General features: G+C 43.0%; 1 protein-coding gene across 1 annotated transcript in view; it reads left to right on the top strand.

The window, feature by feature from the left end:
* RAI14 (retinoic acid induced 14) overlaps positions 1–16,078 on the top strand; it is a 93,300-nt gene extending 77,222 nt beyond the window's left edge. The window contains exons 13-17 of the mRNA XM_007957831.2: positions 6,785–6,903; positions 8,286–9,824; positions 11,627–11,776; positions 15,138–15,203; positions 16,001–16,078. Coding sequence (XP_007956022.2) covers positions 6,785–6,903; positions 8,286–9,824; positions 11,627–11,776; positions 15,138–15,203; positions 16,001–16,078 — 1,952 coding nt within the window. The remainder of the gene's footprint in view (positions 1–6,784; positions 6,904–8,285; positions 9,825–11,626; positions 11,777–15,137; positions 15,204–16,000) is intronic.
* The last annotated feature ends 408 nt before the right edge of the window (positions 16,079–16,486 follow it).

Below are 16,486 nucleotides of genomic sequence, written 5' to 3'. Positions count from 1 at the left end.
TGTATTTAAAGGTATTATTTTGAAAGAGTGTTGGTAGGCTTCACATAGTATCAAAGGTTATGAACCCCTGCTTATATGTTAATACATTCAGTCATGGAAATGTTGGTTGAGTGTAGGTCGTTACTCTTCCAATACAAACTGCAAATCAGATCCATAAAATACCTTGTGTGTCTGTTGGTCTGCTGTCAATTTTCCTCCCTTCAGCTTTATTTTGTTAGTAAATTCTTTAAGATGGATATCTATACAAGGTAAGGATATTATGCTGTTACAGATAACATCCTAATGTCTTCTACCATGGACTCCCTGGGTGGTGCAAAGACTTAAGCATTCAACCACCAGCCAAAATGTTGCTAGCTCATATCCACTCAGAGGTCGTTTGGAAGGTGCTTCCAAAAAGTCAAAAGTCAGCCTTAAAACCCTGTGGAGCCCAGGTCTACTCTACACACACAGGGTCTCCATGAGTCAGAATCGACTCAACAGCAATGAACGACAAAAATCTTCTATTACAGCTGTGATACAAAGGAAGTAATGCATTCCAAAGAATCCTGTCACAAATCAAGACTTTCAAAAACTGAGCATGAAAGACTTTCATTTCTAAAACAAGATAGAAAGGGGCACCCATTTAGACTGGCTAAAAAACAGAATACCTAGTATTATGATTATGTGGACTGATGGGAATGTAAAATGGTGCAGTTACTTTGGAAAACAGGAGCTCGGGTAGCATAGTGGCTAAGGCACTTGACTGCTCACCAGAAGGCTGGTGGTTCAAACCCACGAGCCACTCCTCAGAAGGAAGGTTGGGCAATCCTACTTCCATAGTGATACTGCCTCGGAAACCCAAGGAGGGGTCGCTATGAGTCGGGGCCGACTTGACGGCAAACAACAACAACAACAACAACACTTTGGAAAACAGTTTGGCAATTTCTTAAAGAGTAATACAGATACTTACCATGGGATTCAGCAGTTCCACTCAGGTATTTACTCACTAGAAATGAAAACATACATATACACCAAATCTTATACACAAATGTTTTTAGCAGCTTTCTTCACAATAGCCATAGAATGGAAACAATCCAATTTTCCACCACCAAGTGAATGGATAAACAAAATGAGATCTATCCATACAGCAGGGAGGTCTGGCGGTGCAGTGGAGTACTATCCATATTGTGGAATACCACTCAGCAATGAAAAGGAATAGATTGTTGTACATGCAGCAATGTGATTGAATCTCAGAATCATGCTACATGACCGAAGCCAGATACAGAAGTGTTTGGACTGTATGGCATCACTGTACTTACATGAATCCTAGAAAATGCAGAAAAGGAGAGCTAGGAGTGCAGTGGACAGGGACAGCCTGGGATGAGGCACAAGGAAACTTTAGGAGTATTGGAAATACCTGGGTCCCAATTGTGGTGGTGGTTTCTTGGAAGTGCACAACTGTTAGACCTCTTAGAATTCTAAACTTTCAATGGGTGCCATTTATTGTACATAAACTACTATCTACTCCAACATAAAGAACTCCCTGAGATTTCTTGATCCCTTCCTCTACTGTCTGCCTTAGCAATTCAGGAATTTTAGTTTTGCTTGGTGTAAGCCAAGCACACTTTCTCCAGGCTTCTAGGAACCACTATAGCAGCAATTTGGCACCATCCCCTGGGGTCCTTGCCAAACCCAAACCAAATCCACTGCCTTTGAATCGATTCTAACTCATAGCAACCCTATAGGACAGAGTAGAACTGCCCCACAGGGTTTCCAAGGCTATAAATCTTTACAGAAGCAGACTGCTTCATTTTTCTCCCATAGAGTGGCTGGTAGGTTGAAACCACTGACCTTTTGGTTAGCAGCTGAATGCCTTAGCCACTGGACCACCACAGCCCCTTCAGGGTCCTTACTTGTTCTTACTAGTAGTTGTTCAATTCCACGTCCAAGAAGAATGACCCGAGTTAATAACTCTCTTGGTCTTGTGGCTTTAGCCCCATTGAATCCCCTCAAACCAGTCCTGCAGTCCCTGCTGTAAATCTTGTAGCTCCTGTGGAGTATAGTCCATTTCTGCTCCAGTCAGGCTCAGCACATCCCCGGATGTCACTTAACCCTGGTTATTGGTCTGGCAGCCAGGAGAAGGTGGGAGCAGATCCTAAAGATTCCCCTATTGTCTTGCTGAGAAAAGGCCTGTGCATCTTGCATGGGGGATGGGAGCCCTGCACAGAGAACAGTGTGGCACCTCTGCAGGCATTGGGGTTCAGAGGAACCTGCAAAACCAAAATCTTCGGGGTCATTCTCCAGATATCCCCATCCCATGTGTCAGAGCCCCAGATTTTCTCAAGCAGGGCCCTGACCTTTGCACTCCAGACCTGCCTCCAGGGAACATTCAGTAGGTAACTCTATGAAATCCTAACTTAGTCTTCAGCTTTTTCTGCTTTTTCCCACTGTAACAGTTAAGGGCCTCTTGAAAAGCTATCAAAGTGGCCTTCTTGTTCACATGATTTGTTTTCAGTTGTATAACTGCCCTCTGTAGGGAATTAATACAATGTCATAACAACCAGCCAGTCTCCTTGCTCTTATAGGCATTACCCTCCTCTCATTTTTCAATGGCAAAAATCATCCCACCAGCCAAGTCAGCCCCTTGTGCCAGCCCATTTTCTAAAAACACAAGTGAAAGCTTTAGCAATTAGGCTGTCACATTAAGCCAGGGACTACTTGGGGCCCATATACCAACAGGTTTGGGGGCCTTCTTCCTTGCCTGCTTTGTGGAGATTGAAATGCTATCTTCCCACCTGCTTTTTATTCCACTCCTGGTGGTATCCCAGTTGGATCATCTGGGAGGCAGAGGTTGAGAGAGATTGAGGAGTGTTGCCGGTTATATGGAGTTTGAGTTTGGACCACAAAGCATATCTGTCAAAGACTGGCTGGAGCAACCACTGGAGGAATTGTGCATTGGGCAGAAAGAGCCAGGCCCTAGTCTTCTCTCAGTTATCTGCTGGGGTTGCCAGGGAAGAGCATGGCCTTGACTCCCAAGCTGAAGTGGATCTTGAAGACAACAGCTGCAGGTCATCAGCTCACTGACTCCTTGTAGCTAGGAGCAAGTTATTTCTTGGAAAGAAGGTGAGCTGAGCACCTTCTAGGCCACCACAGTCTAACTTTTCTACTTTGGATTTTAAACAGATATGTGCAAAGACAGTGAAATCATACACAATTTCATTGATTTCACAAGACAGGTCTAATGTATCCTAGCCTTTGAAAATCCTTACAACTGGACCAATAAGCAACATGGTAAATGGAGAAAAGATTGAAGTTGTCAGGGATTTCATTTTACTTGGATCCACAATCAGCACCCATGGAAGCAGCAGTCAGGGAAATCAGACAACATCCTGCTCTGGGCAAATCTGCTATAAAACACTAAAATGTTAAAGAGCAAAGATGTCACTATGAATACTGAGGTGAACCTGACCCAAGCCATGTTATTTTCAATTGCGTTGAATGCACGTGAAAGCTAGACAATGAATAAGGAAGACTGCAGAAGAATTGATGTATTAGAATTGTGATGTTATCAAAGAAAACTGAAGACATGAACTGCTAGAAGAACAAACAAATATGCATTGGAAGAGATGCAGCCAAAATCCTCCTTAGAAGTGAGAATGGCCAGGCTTCGTCTCATGTAATTTGGTCATGTTGTCAGAAGGGATCGGTCCCTGGGTAAGGATATCGTGCTTGGTAAAATGGACAGTCAGTGAAAAAAGGGAAGACCATCAAAGAGATGGACTGACACAGTGGCTGCAACAGTGGGCTCAGGCAGAGCAAGGATTGTGAGGCTGGCGCAGGGCCAGGCAGTGTTTTGTTCTGTTGTACACAGGGTCACTGTGAGTCGGACCTGACTTGACAGCACCCAACAACAACATCCTTCAAAAGTCTCAAAATGTAGTCCAGTGCCTTCAGAATTAATTTAAATACAGAAGTCTGTGGGCCAGCATTTGGGAAATCCCAGACTGTATGTTTTCTAAGGCCCCATTTTACTTCTGCATTCAGTTTCTTAGTCTTTTATGTATTTTATATGAGTTTAGACCTTTGGATTCACAGAATTTAAAAATATTAAACATTGTAATTCCTCGCAGAGATCAGTTTTAATATAACTTAATAACTGCTTCACTGGATACTTTCAAAGCAATTCATTATATCTTTGAAGTAATTTTTACTGTTTAAAATTGCAGTCATGTAAAGGGGCAAAGTTGTGGTCACTGCTTGGTCAGAGCCAGCTACCCAGAGGGACTGAATAGTTGAACCCATGGGCTTGGGACCATAGTCGCAGGGGACATCAAGCTCAATTGGCATAAAATACTATACAAAGCATTGTTCCACCTCCTACTTTGGCGATTAGCGACTGGAATCTTAAAAGCTAGCAAGCTGCCATCTAGATGCAATGATGGGTCTCTCCTTGTCCAGAGCAAAGAAGAATGAAGAAAACCAAAATTCATGGAAACAATTAGTCCTAGCGACTGGTACACCATCTTATCTGCAGCCTATATGACTATGAGACCAGAAGAACTAGATGGTGCCCAGCTACCACTGTCATCCACTTGGAAGGGGGTCTGTGTAGGAGATTCTTGATAGAGAGAAAGAACAATGTGGAACAAAACTCAAAATCATTTGGAGAAAAAAAAAGGGGGGTGGGGGACCAGGTTTACTGGTCCGATAGAGCCTGGCGGAACCACTGAGACTATGGCCCCTAGCTGCCCTTCATGTCTGGAATTGAACCCACACCTGTGGTTTCCAGCCAAACAAAATACAGGCATGAGTTGAACATTTACCTGAGGTAGATACACTCCTTGGAGAGAACAATCATGGGAGAAAGAAGGGCTGCTTGTGCAAGCGGGACTGCTCGGGGGGACAGGAGTGTATGGAGGGATGGACACTGGAAAGAGGTAACTATGGGGAGGAAGTGGGAGGGGAGCTATTGCATTGTGGTAAACTGTGGTCAATGTCATGAGACAAAGTGTATGTGAACTGCTGTATGGAAAGTGAATTTGCTCTGTAAATATTCACCGAAATCACAATAAAAACATAAAATAAAATAAAATTGCAGTCATGTGCCCAATCTCCAGGTTCATTCCAGTCTCACCACACTTCCTGTCAAGGGAACTCAGAACACTGTGTATTAGCCATGAGACATCAGAGCAAGCTTTTCTATGAAGAAATGACATTTTACATGCTTCCAAATTAAGATGAAATGTTCATCTTTGTATTAAATAGGTGTGAAAAATAAGAAACAGAGCAATAAAAAATTTAGATTTGTGCCATTTAGAGTGTGGTTCATGAACTGCTACTCACCTGCAATGAATCAGGTGTCTGCACCAGAAAATCTCTTAGCTACGTCACTAAGCACTGTCTTGTTCAGGTGACATTTTTCCCCCATGTAGGAAGACTTTCTAGATGAAGGAAGCTGTGCATTGTATTCTGGAGCAAGTTCCTTTGAACAGTAGGAGTAGCAGTGCTCTTGATACTATTTCAGCATGATAATCAGAATGTGAGGAAGTTGTGGCTTAGTCATTACTGTGGGATTTAGAGACAAGAAGACCATTTCAGGATGGGAGGATGCTTTAGAGAGAAGGCAGAGTTTGATATGGGTTCTTAATGATGATGTCTTGCTTAGCTAGTGCTACTGCAACAAGTATGTGGCTTTAATGAACAGAAATTTCTTTTCTTAGCATTTTAGGAGTCTAGAAGTCTGAATTCAGGGCACCAGCTATAAGGGAAGTCTCTGGGGGAAGATCTTTGTCCCCTTCTTTGAGCTTCCTCAATTCCTTGGTAGCCTTCAGGGTGCACTTGCCTTCCCCAGTTCGTGCTTCTTTCTGGGTCTCATTTGGTCTTTTTATAACTCAGAAGTGATTCGGTTTAGGACACAGCCTGCATTATACCATCTCACGAACATACCAGAGCAAGCTCTATTCCCATATGGGATTAGATCCTTAGGTATGAGGGTTAGGATTCTACCACATATTCTGGAGGACATAATTCAACCCATAACAGCTGAGTAAGAGTTTTTAATCTAAGCACAGAGATGCTGGAAGGACATTTGAAGCATGTAAGAGTCAGCCTTGTATTGAGAACACAGAAGGTATGAAGAGTACCTTGAATTTGAGACACATGGAAATCATAGAGAGATTCAGTGAGTCATAAGTCTGTAAAGGTGCATTGGGGCCAGGTCATAGAAGCCTTAATCCAGATAAAAGAATTTGGAGATTAGTTTTGGAAGAAGAACAATTAAAGCACTTGAACCAAAAGACTGACCCAATCAAAGTATGGTTTGGGAAGACTGAGCTGACCTTGCTTTGTAGACTGCATTTTACTGGGGAGATGAGAGAGGCAGAGACTTGTGAGAAGCCATTTGTCACATTTCCAGGTAAAGTGATAAAAGTCTGAACTCAAGCAATGATGCTGAGGATGAGAAATGAAGTAGAGTCCAGAGCAATTTCAAAAAATGATCGACAAGATGGGGCTTACTGGAGGTGGGCCGAAGCACAGTCCCAGTCCCAGTTTCAGCACTTGATCAGGTGAACAGAAGACGTGTGGCCAAATCCATCCGATTTTAGAATCAGCTTATATGCATCCATGTATCTAGTATTGTGCTAGGAACCCCGTGGTGAGGAAGCCTCTGAAAGTGCTGCAGTGGGTGCGTCATGGCTAGGACTAGGAAGAACTAGGTTGGGGCAGAAGGTAAGTTTGTTAAGCATTAGCAATGGAACAATTTAATTTTTTGATATTGTTTTAAATTGCCTTTCTCTATTCCAAGGTGCTGATAGCTTATTGGATATAAGTTCTGAAGCCGACCAACAAGATCTTCTTGTCCTATTACAAGCAAAAGTTGCTTCCCTTACATTACACAATAAGGAGCTACAAGATAAGTTGCAGGTAGGTAAATAGATTGCTACCATAGAATAGAAGGTCATTTCAAGGGCATATATATATATTTTTAAACAATTACATTAGTTTCAAATCATTAACATCCTCAGATGGTAACCAAAAGATTGGAGGTTCAAGTCCACTCAAAGGTGCTTCAGAAGAAAGACCTGGAGATCTGCTTATAAAAAACAACCTTTAAAAACCTTATGGAGCACAAGTCTATCACTCCCATGGCTTCCAGAGAAACAGTACTAAAACCAAACTCACTGCCGTCGAGTTGATCCCGACTCATAACGACCTCTCCTCGAGTTTTCGAGGCAGTATCTCTATGGAAATAGATTGTCCAACCTTCCTTCTGTGGAGTGGCTGGTGGGTTTGAACCACCAGCCTTCTGTTTAGCAGTCAAATACCTTAGGCACTATGCCACCAGAGCTCCCAGCCAAACAATAGACAGGTGTATAACGTGAACATTTACACCAGGTAGGTACACTCCTTAGAACAATCAACCATGGGAGACCAGCAGGGCCTTATTTGCACAGGGAGAGAGCTCAGAGGGCAGTAATGCATGGGAAAGAAGGACACAGGGAAAAGGTAACCACAGGCAGGAAGTGAGAAGAGAGCAGTTACATTATGGGAATTGCAGTCAATGTCATGAAATAAAATGTGTGTGAACAGTTGTATGGGAAATGAATTTGCTCTGTAAACTTCCACTGAAATCACAACTTAAAAACAACCTGCCTTATGGAGCATAATTCTATGCTGACACACATGGAGTTGCCCTGAGTCAGTGTTGACTTGACAGCAGCTAGTGGAGGTGATGGAGATACATCTATAATAGTTTCTTCTTCTTCTTCTTCTTCTTCCTTTTTTTTTTTAAATGTAATTAGCTCTAAGCATCTTAGCATTTCAAATCATCTGTTTCTTGAGAGTATTATTCATTAAGTCTATTTCTAGACTTTGATAAATGATGTTATATATAAAATATTAGCCATTCATTTAGTAAAGCTGATCATTTGAAGACTTCAGAGCTTGGTAACAGCTGTACTAAGCCCACTGACCCCTTGAGAACTAGAATGATAGGAGAAACAAAGAAAAAAGTCTCAAAAGATTTTCCCTGAGTCATAGACTAGAGCCAAAACTAATTCCAGTGCTTTCGAAGTGACACAGGTAATCTGTCCAAATAGAAATGCCTGATCAGCTTTGTGTCACTAATCTCACTCTCATGTCCCAGACCATTATTTTTTCTTAGGGCAAGAAGTACTCACGTAAAATGTTCCTCATCTATACCTCTGTGTTGGATTTGTTCTTCCTATTCCAGTTGCTTACTCACCTAACCGTAGTATTGGTGCCATTTAATTTGTGTGTGTGTGTTTTTTTTTTTTTTCCCTTAGGCCAAAACACCCAAGGAGGCAGACACCGACCTGAGTCTTGACTCTTACCATTCCACCCAAACTGACTTGGCGGCCCTATCCCCAGGCAAACTGAGTGAAACCTCTCCTCCAGACTGCAAATCATCCCCATCTATTTTAATACAATCCTTGAGTAAATCCACTACCAACAGTGATGGAAGAATTCAGCAACTACAAGAGATTTTGCAGGACTTGGAGAAGAGACTGGAGATCTGTGAAGCAGAGAAAAAACAACTACAGATCGAACTCCAGTCCAGAGGAACAGAGCTGGTGGGCTTCAACAATGCAGAGATTTCTGAGAACAGCTCCGACCTCAGCCAGAAACTTAAAGAAACACAGAGCAAGTATGAGGAGGCCATGAAAGAGGTCCTTAGTGTGCAGAAGCAGATGACACTGGGCCTTGTCTCACCAGAGGGCATGGATAGTTATTCCCATCTCCATGAACTGAGGATCACCGAGGAGGAAATGGACGTGCTAAAGCAGGATCTCCAGAAAGCATTGGAAGAAAGTGCAAGATATAAAGAAAAAGTGAGGGAATTAGAGGGGAAACTGGAAGAGAGGGAGAAAGTTGTGTTGATCAAGCCACCTGCAGAAGAGTATGAGGAGATGAAAAGTTCGTATTGTTCTGTAATTGAGAATATGAATAAAGAGAAATCATTTTTGTTTGGAAAATACCAAGAGGCCCAAGAAGAGATCATGAAATTAAAAGACACATTGAAAAGTCAGATGGCACAGGAAGCCAGTGAGGAAGCTGGGGACATGAAAGAAGCCATGAACAGGATGATTGATGAACTCAATAAACAGGTGAGTGAGCTGTCACAGTTGTACAAAGAAGCCCAGGCCGAGCTGGAGGACTATAGGAAGAGGAAATCTCTAGAAGACATCACGGCCGACTATATCCATAAAGCAGAGCACGAGAAGCTGCTGCAAGTGACCACCTTATCCAGGGCTAAAGCAGAAGAGGCGCTGTCCGAAATGAAGTCTCAGTATTCAAGAGTATTAAATGAGTTGACCCAGCTCAAACAGCTAGTGGATGCCCAAAAAGAGAACTCGGTTTCCATCACAGAACATCTGCAAGTGATAACCACGCTGCGGACTACTGCGAAAGAGATGGAGGAAAAAGTCAGCAGTCTTAAGGAGCACCTTGCAAACAAAGAGGTGGAAGTGGCCAAGCTGGAGAAACAGCTCTTAGAAGAGAAAGCGGCAATGACTGATGCGATGGTCCCCAAGTCGTCCTATGAAAAGCTCCGGTCATCTCTAGAGAGTGAAGTGAGCGTGTTGGCATCGAAACTAAAGGATTCGGTCAAAGAGAAAGAGAAGGTTCATTCAGAGGTTGCCCAGATTAGAAGTGAAGTCTCGCAAATAAAAAGGGAAAAGGAAAATATTCAGACGCTCTTGAAATCCAAAGAGCAAGAAGTGAATGGACTTCTGCACAAATTCCAGCAGTCTCAGGAAGAACTTGCAGAGATGAAGAGATCATCTGAGAGCTCTTCGAAACTGGAGGAGGATAAAGACAAGAAGGTTAGGGAAAGTCTGTTTCTGTTACATTTCTCACTGGAAGCCCTGGCAGCGTGATGGTTAAGCACTTGGCTGCTAACCAAAAAGTTGGATATTCAAACCCACCAGCTGTTCCATGGGAGAAGAGACCTGGTGATTGGCTAAAATCAAGTTTTCAGCATCCAAAAAAAAAAAACAAACTCAGCTGTCAAGTCGGTCCCGACTCATAGTGACCCCTCCTTGGGTTTCTGAGGTGGTATTTCTACAGTAGATTGCCCTGTCTTCCTTTCTCCTAGTGGCTGGTGGGTTTGAACCATCAGCCTTCTGGTTAGCAATCAAATGCCTTAGGCACTACACTGGGCAGTTCTACTCTGTGTTATAGGGTCACTGTGAGTTGGGTTTGACTCCACAGCACACACCAACCATAACAAGCCTTTCAACCTTTACTGTATTTAGCATTGGCCATATGGGGAGCCCTGATGAAACTATGGTTAAGCCCTTTTCTGCTGACCAAATGGTGGTTTGAACCCACACACCAGCTCTGTGAGAAAGAAACCTGATGATCTCCTGTAAAGATTGCGGCCAAGAAAACCTGCTTTGTCATATAGGGCCGCTGTGAGTCAGCATTGACTTGATAGCACCCAACAACGCAGTTCTTAGCACGAACCTGTTGTGAATGCTCACAGGCTCTGAACATGAGAGTGAGAATAGTATGTACTCTGAGAGCTTCTACCACTTCCCTTAAGGCATATTTGCCCTTAAACTTAAATATTACAGGAGCTCTGTCCGTATGAGGGATCAGAAGTGAAGCACAAACTGAAAAGTGTTTGTGACCATCTACAACTTCAGGTCTTTTTTCTTTTTTTTTAATCCAAAATTCTGCCCTGTTGAAGCTGAACTACTTTTATGACTTAATCCTGCTTCTCTAAGTTGATGAACTTTGTTCCCCTAGGTCAGCATAATACCCGTCCTCCCTGGTCCTCATTTTCAAAGGCAATGGGAGGCAGGAGAAGAAGGTGGGTGGCAGGCAGTTAGAGATGGCACTGAGTGGGGACGTGCAGGAATCTGCTCCCCATCCTTAGCCCCGTGTCAGACGCTCTGAATGGCACTCGCTGGAGCACTTCTTGTTGCCATCGCGTGGATTCTGACTCATGGCAAGGCAGCGCCACGTGTACAGTGTACAACTGTGTTTCATAGAGTTTGTAAGGCTGTGACCTTTTGGAAGCAGATCCCCGTCCTTCCAAAGTGCCTCTGCATGGATTTGAACCAACATTTCAGCTAGTTGTCAAGGGCTTAACCTTCTGCACCACCCAGATTAGAGTGCTGTTTATCTTTTGTCCCTTTGTAATGAGAGTTTTGAAAGAGCTTCAACAGCCTAAGGGAGGAGGCTTGTGCTCACTTTAAAGCAAGATGCCCAGAGATACCAGTGTTCCTAGAAAGAACTTGCTATTTGTGTCAGCAACATTGGGCAAGACATAGCTGTCATCCCCCAAATAAAGAACCCCTGAAATCTGGTTTCTGATTGCCCTTTTATGCAACAACAGAAAATCAGCATTACAGCTTTTGTTTCTCTCTCAAGTTGGAAGTAAATATGTAATTTACGGCCTTTATGTGAACAAAATGGAAAGCATTTGGAGGGTTTTATTGGTTTGCTTGATTTTGTTACTGTTGCATTTTGTGAATTCCTTTAAAAAAAAAAAAAAAAGATTTATTTTTAAGCCTTGAGCACCAGACTCCAAAAGAGATGACTCTGAGGCTTCAGAATTTGGGAAACTGCTTTTGTAGACACGGTCTTGCCTGTTGACATAGCTGTCCTTTCTCGGTAGATAAATGAGATGGCAAAGGAAGTCAGCAAATTGAAGGAGGCCCTGAACAGCCTCTCGCAGCTCTCCTACTCCACGAGCTCCTCCAAGAGGCAAAGTCAGCAGCTGGAATCCCTGCAGCAGCAGGTCAAGCAGCTCCAGAACCAGCTGGCCGTGAGTGGGGCTCGTTTCTATTGCCTGGTGTAGGGGAGGGGGCCTGCTGATTACGCACCAGTGCAGCTGGCGGGGCAGGCCGGAGAGGACAGGCTTCCCAGCCAGCAGTCTTCTTCAGTAGGCAGCTGACAGGTTTTCTTTGGCAAGAGCAGAGGAAGGAACCAATGGTGGAATTCCCAGTGGGTGTCTTCAGTGAGAAAGATGGAGATGCACAGTGGAAGGACCTGGTGGACACTGGGAGCAGGCTGCTTACTCACATTCATCCACTCACTTTTCACCTCTTTGTTTCTGCAACCGTGGTCTCATTTCTAGCAGTGGCAATAGCTTTTTCTTTTTAGAGGCTAGGATTTCTAGTACTTGTGTATCTGAAGCTAATTCTTGATTATATAACCCAAGAAAACCTTTTTGTATCTGTATTAGTTTCCTATGGCTGCTATAACAAATCACCACAAACTCGGTGATTTAAAACAATACGAATTTATTATCTTACACTCCTGGAGGTTAGAGTCCAAAATGGGCCTCACTGGGCTAAAATTAAGGTGTCTGCAGGAGTTCATTCTGATGGTTCGAAAGAAGAATCTGGGTCCTTGCCTTTGGTGGCTTCTGGAGGCTGCCTTGGTTCATGGCCCTCTCTCTGTTCTAAACTCCACTTTTATCATCTCAGCTTCCCCTTCCCCTTTGACCTTCCTGCCTCCCTCCTTTAAAGACCCTGTGATTTAGAGATTACACTTGGCTAATCCAGGATATTCTCTAAAAATCTTAACTTTATCCAATCTGCAAAGTTCTCTTTCCCATATAAGGAAACATCATAGGTTCCAGGGTTTAGGCATTATTTAACCTACCACAGTATGTTAAGGTTTTAGTTTGCTAAGGGGCCATTTCTAGAGTGTCTCTAGCTTCCATTTACAAACAGGAACTGGATTGTATGATTTTTTTCAGTACAGACTAAGGAGCTCTGGTGGATAGTGGTTAAAGCATTTGGCTAACCACAGAAGGTCAGCAATTTGAACCTATCAGCTGCTCCTTGGGAGAAAGATGAGGCAGTCTGCTTCTATAAAGATTTATAGCCTTAGAAGCCCTATGGGGCAGCTCTACTCTGTCGGAAAGGGTTGCTCTGAGTCTGAATCAACTCGGTGGTGAGTCAGTAGGGAATTGATTGGCACCAGTGAATTCAGGTTTCTGTAGTTTTGGGCCACAAAGTTCAATGCTAGTTTCTTTGGTTATAGCAGCTTGAGCTGGTCATAATCATGAGGGTAGGGGGAGAAAATGCTCCTTACTCTGTTCTGGAGGCCATTCTTCTCTTGATAAAATAAATACTGTTCAGAGCAAAGATCCTTAAAGTAGTCACTGAGAGTAACTGGAGAAATGGCTCAGCAAGGTAAAATAAAGGACTGAGGGCCCAGTTGGGATTGCAGCCACCGCCCTGGTCTCGTCCTTGGTCCACTGGTAGCTAAGTTACTGAACTCTTAAAGATCATACAATACAAAGGAGCCTGGTGGCGCAACAGTTAAGCACTCAACTGCTAACCGAAAGGGTGGCACTTTGAACCAACCCAGCAGCCCGACAGAAAGGCCTGGCAGTCTGGTCCCATAAAGATTACAGCCTAAAAAAACCATTTGGGACAGTTCTGCTGTGTCAAGTGGGGTCGCTATGAATCAAAACCAACTTGACAGCACCTAACACCAACAACTGTATAGTGGATGATTAGTAACTCCCTTTAGAAGAATAGATTTTATATATATGTATATATTACGGAATATATGCTATCTCCTAGTTTGCCATATCGGGCCTGAGGTCTTAAAAGTTTGCAGTTGGCCATCCAGAATAGAACCCGTCTCTATTCACCTGGAACACTGAAGGAAGAAGAGTCAAGAGTAGGAGGAAGTAATGGAAAGCTTGAATAATTGTCTCCATGAACAACTGCCTCCTTTGCCCTGAGACCAGAGGAAATGGATGGTACCCAGCTATCATTACTCAATGTTTTGATTAAAGAATCTTGACCAAAAGGGAGGAAAATGTAGGAAAGAATTTCAGTGTTCATGGAATCCAGACTTTCTGCAGTCACTGAGGATGAATGAACTCCTGAAATTATCCTGAAATCATCTTTAACTCAGAAACCATAAGCTAAAAATATCCCCTGAAGCCTTTAAACCAAACAACAGCCTACTGTAACTAGTAAAAAATACCCATCATGAGAACCGTGCTCATTAAAAAACTTACTGTAGAGGATTGAATTGTTAACAACTTAAATGGTTAGATAAGCTTAGGGGCAAATGAGCCTAGGGAAGGAACAAATTGGAAAAGGAAGTTGAGAACAGCTGTGCAATTTGAGTGTAATCAGTTTCACTATATCTACACATAGAAATTGTTGAATTGACATAGGTTTTGCTGTGTTTGTTTGTAATAAATACATATCTATATAGAGATATAGTCATTGCAAAAAAGCTGAAAAACAAAATAAAAATGGCCTAAAATTCCACTACAGAGGGATCATCACTTTTGCATTTGACAGATTTCCTTACAGTATTTAGTCTGTATGAGTGTATCTGTATATTTGCATACACGTTACAGGTAGCCCCTGACCTACAATGGTGTTCTATTCTGATAAGTCCATCATAAGTCAATTCTGATGTAATTCGAATACTTTTTTTTTAGCTTTTATTATTTCCTCTTATTATTAATATTATTATAAATTTTACTGATCTTTGTCAGTGTCTATGTCATAACAATGAAGTTTAAATCCTAACAGCTGTTGGGCACGTGTGCAGTTCACTTATCATGTGTTGTTAGAGTTGAACATTGCCCAACTTTCTGTGTGTTATGACTCCCTTCACCAACATTGACACATTGACATAGCCTTCATTATAGACCAGGCCATAGCCTGCTACACGGCAGTGTTTTGATCAGGAAATCAGAGCACTGAACATGTGCAAGTGAATATCTGAGAATGATAACGTCAGCAAATTATGCACTGCAACACTGTATGGAGTACATATTACTGATGATAAAATGTTCAGAAAAAATAGATGGTCGTAAGTATGGTTCATTATAATTCAAATACGCTGTAAGTCCAGGACTACCTGCATGTAATTTTTTAAAAACAAATTTGGGATTATAATAACTACTTTTTACATGAATTTTCTTACACAGTTGACATTCTAAGATGTAAAACAGGCTTTTTTTCCCCTACAAATATTAACATGCTCAGAAAAACATAACGCAGCAATGTCACAGTGATATAAAATGCATTTTGACACGGGGAATCATTTGGGCAATATTTGACCACAGCTTTCTCATAGTTTTCTGAAGAAGTGTTTGTTTGTCCTGAGCTCTTTAATAATGTCAAACTGCCTTTTCCTAGGAATGCAAGAAACAACACCAGGAGGTGATATCAGTTTACAGAATGCATCTTCTTTATGCTGTGCAGGTATGGGCCCCCCTGTGAAGTATGTGGTTATCCTAAAGAAGCCCAGTATTAGACATCATCAAAACACCCATCATTAAACTAGAAGAAAGAGGAGAATCGTTTTCATTGGAAAGTGGTTTTTTTTTTTTTTAAATCCCTTTTGCTTTGCTTTGGATTTTATGTCAGGAGCCTCATGCCCTGTTTACCAGGAGCAGCCTCATGAGTTGTTGAGAAAATGAAGAAGATGTGGCTGCCGTGCCCCCCATCGGGAGCACAGGCTTTGTTTTCCAGGCATGCTGGTAACCCTGGGAGCCATCCGCACTGCCTCGCCCCTGTGACCATTAGCGTTCTAGCCAGCTGGGCTCACGCTTGCAACCAAGAACCCAGAGACTTGTGCTGGGTGCTTCAGTAGTCCCAGCCTCATCGGCCTCCAGAGGGAAAACAGGGGGAGTCTGTCTTGAATTCTGATCCTCACAGCAATGTGGGAATCGATGGGGCTAACACTGATCTAAAAAATCCTTTAGAATGGAGAACTGGTGAAGCACTTGGCTGCTAACCAAAAGGTTGGTGACTCATCCTCACCCGGCAGCTCCGTGGGAGAAAGACCTTACGATCTGCTTCCATAAAGACCGCAGCCAAGAAAACGCTATGCAGCAGTTCTGCTCTGTCACTTGTCACAGCAATCCCTGATGACAACAAATTCATCTAAAAGAGCAGGGGAGGAGCCAACCGCTTCCTCCCATCCAGCTGTCTTATTCCCTAGGGGAGACTATGCCAGGGCTTGGGTTCTAACAAGTGCCTTTGTTTGAATTTTCTAGGGCCAAATGGATGAAGATGTTCAGAAAGTACTGAAGCAGATTCTTACCATGTGTAAAAACCAGTCACAGAAGAAGTAAAGTGGATTCCTAGAAAGGACCTTGCCCCCTTGTTGTCCATCTTTGTGTTGGATCCGGAGTTGTTGGCAACCACTGCCATTGTTCTCATCCGTGGTATGCACTGTGATCTAGCATAGTTTCTTCCCGTTCCAAAGGCTTCTAACAACTGATCCCCTGAGAAGACTGCCCTTCTTAGACCTGCCCGGAGACTTCAAAACCAGCAGAGGTGACAGGCCCTTGAGAAAGAATCCAGAGCTGGGATCAGCCACACTCTGAGGTCCAGATGCTGATGCTCGTGGGTGGCCACCCTCCTCAGCACCTGAGTGGCTTCACTCACAGTGACGTGTTAGGTTTCCATGCAGCAAATGCTATTATTCAAGCCGTAAACTCGGGGCTGTGCCCTTCAGCACAGCCGGGCTTTTTTATCTT

The sequence above is a fragment of the Orycteropus afer genome, unplaced genomic scaffold (assembly GCF_000298275.1).
Source record: "Orycteropus afer afer isolate SDZICR_OR568_19922 unplaced genomic scaffold, OryAfe1.0 scaffold00804, whole genome shotgun sequence".
Lineage (NCBI taxonomy): Eukaryota > Metazoa > Chordata > Mammalia > Tubulidentata > Orycteropodidae > Orycteropus > Orycteropus afer.
The sequence above is the reverse complement of the archived record's forward strand: the minus strand, read 5'-3'. Positions and strand labels throughout refer to the sequence as shown.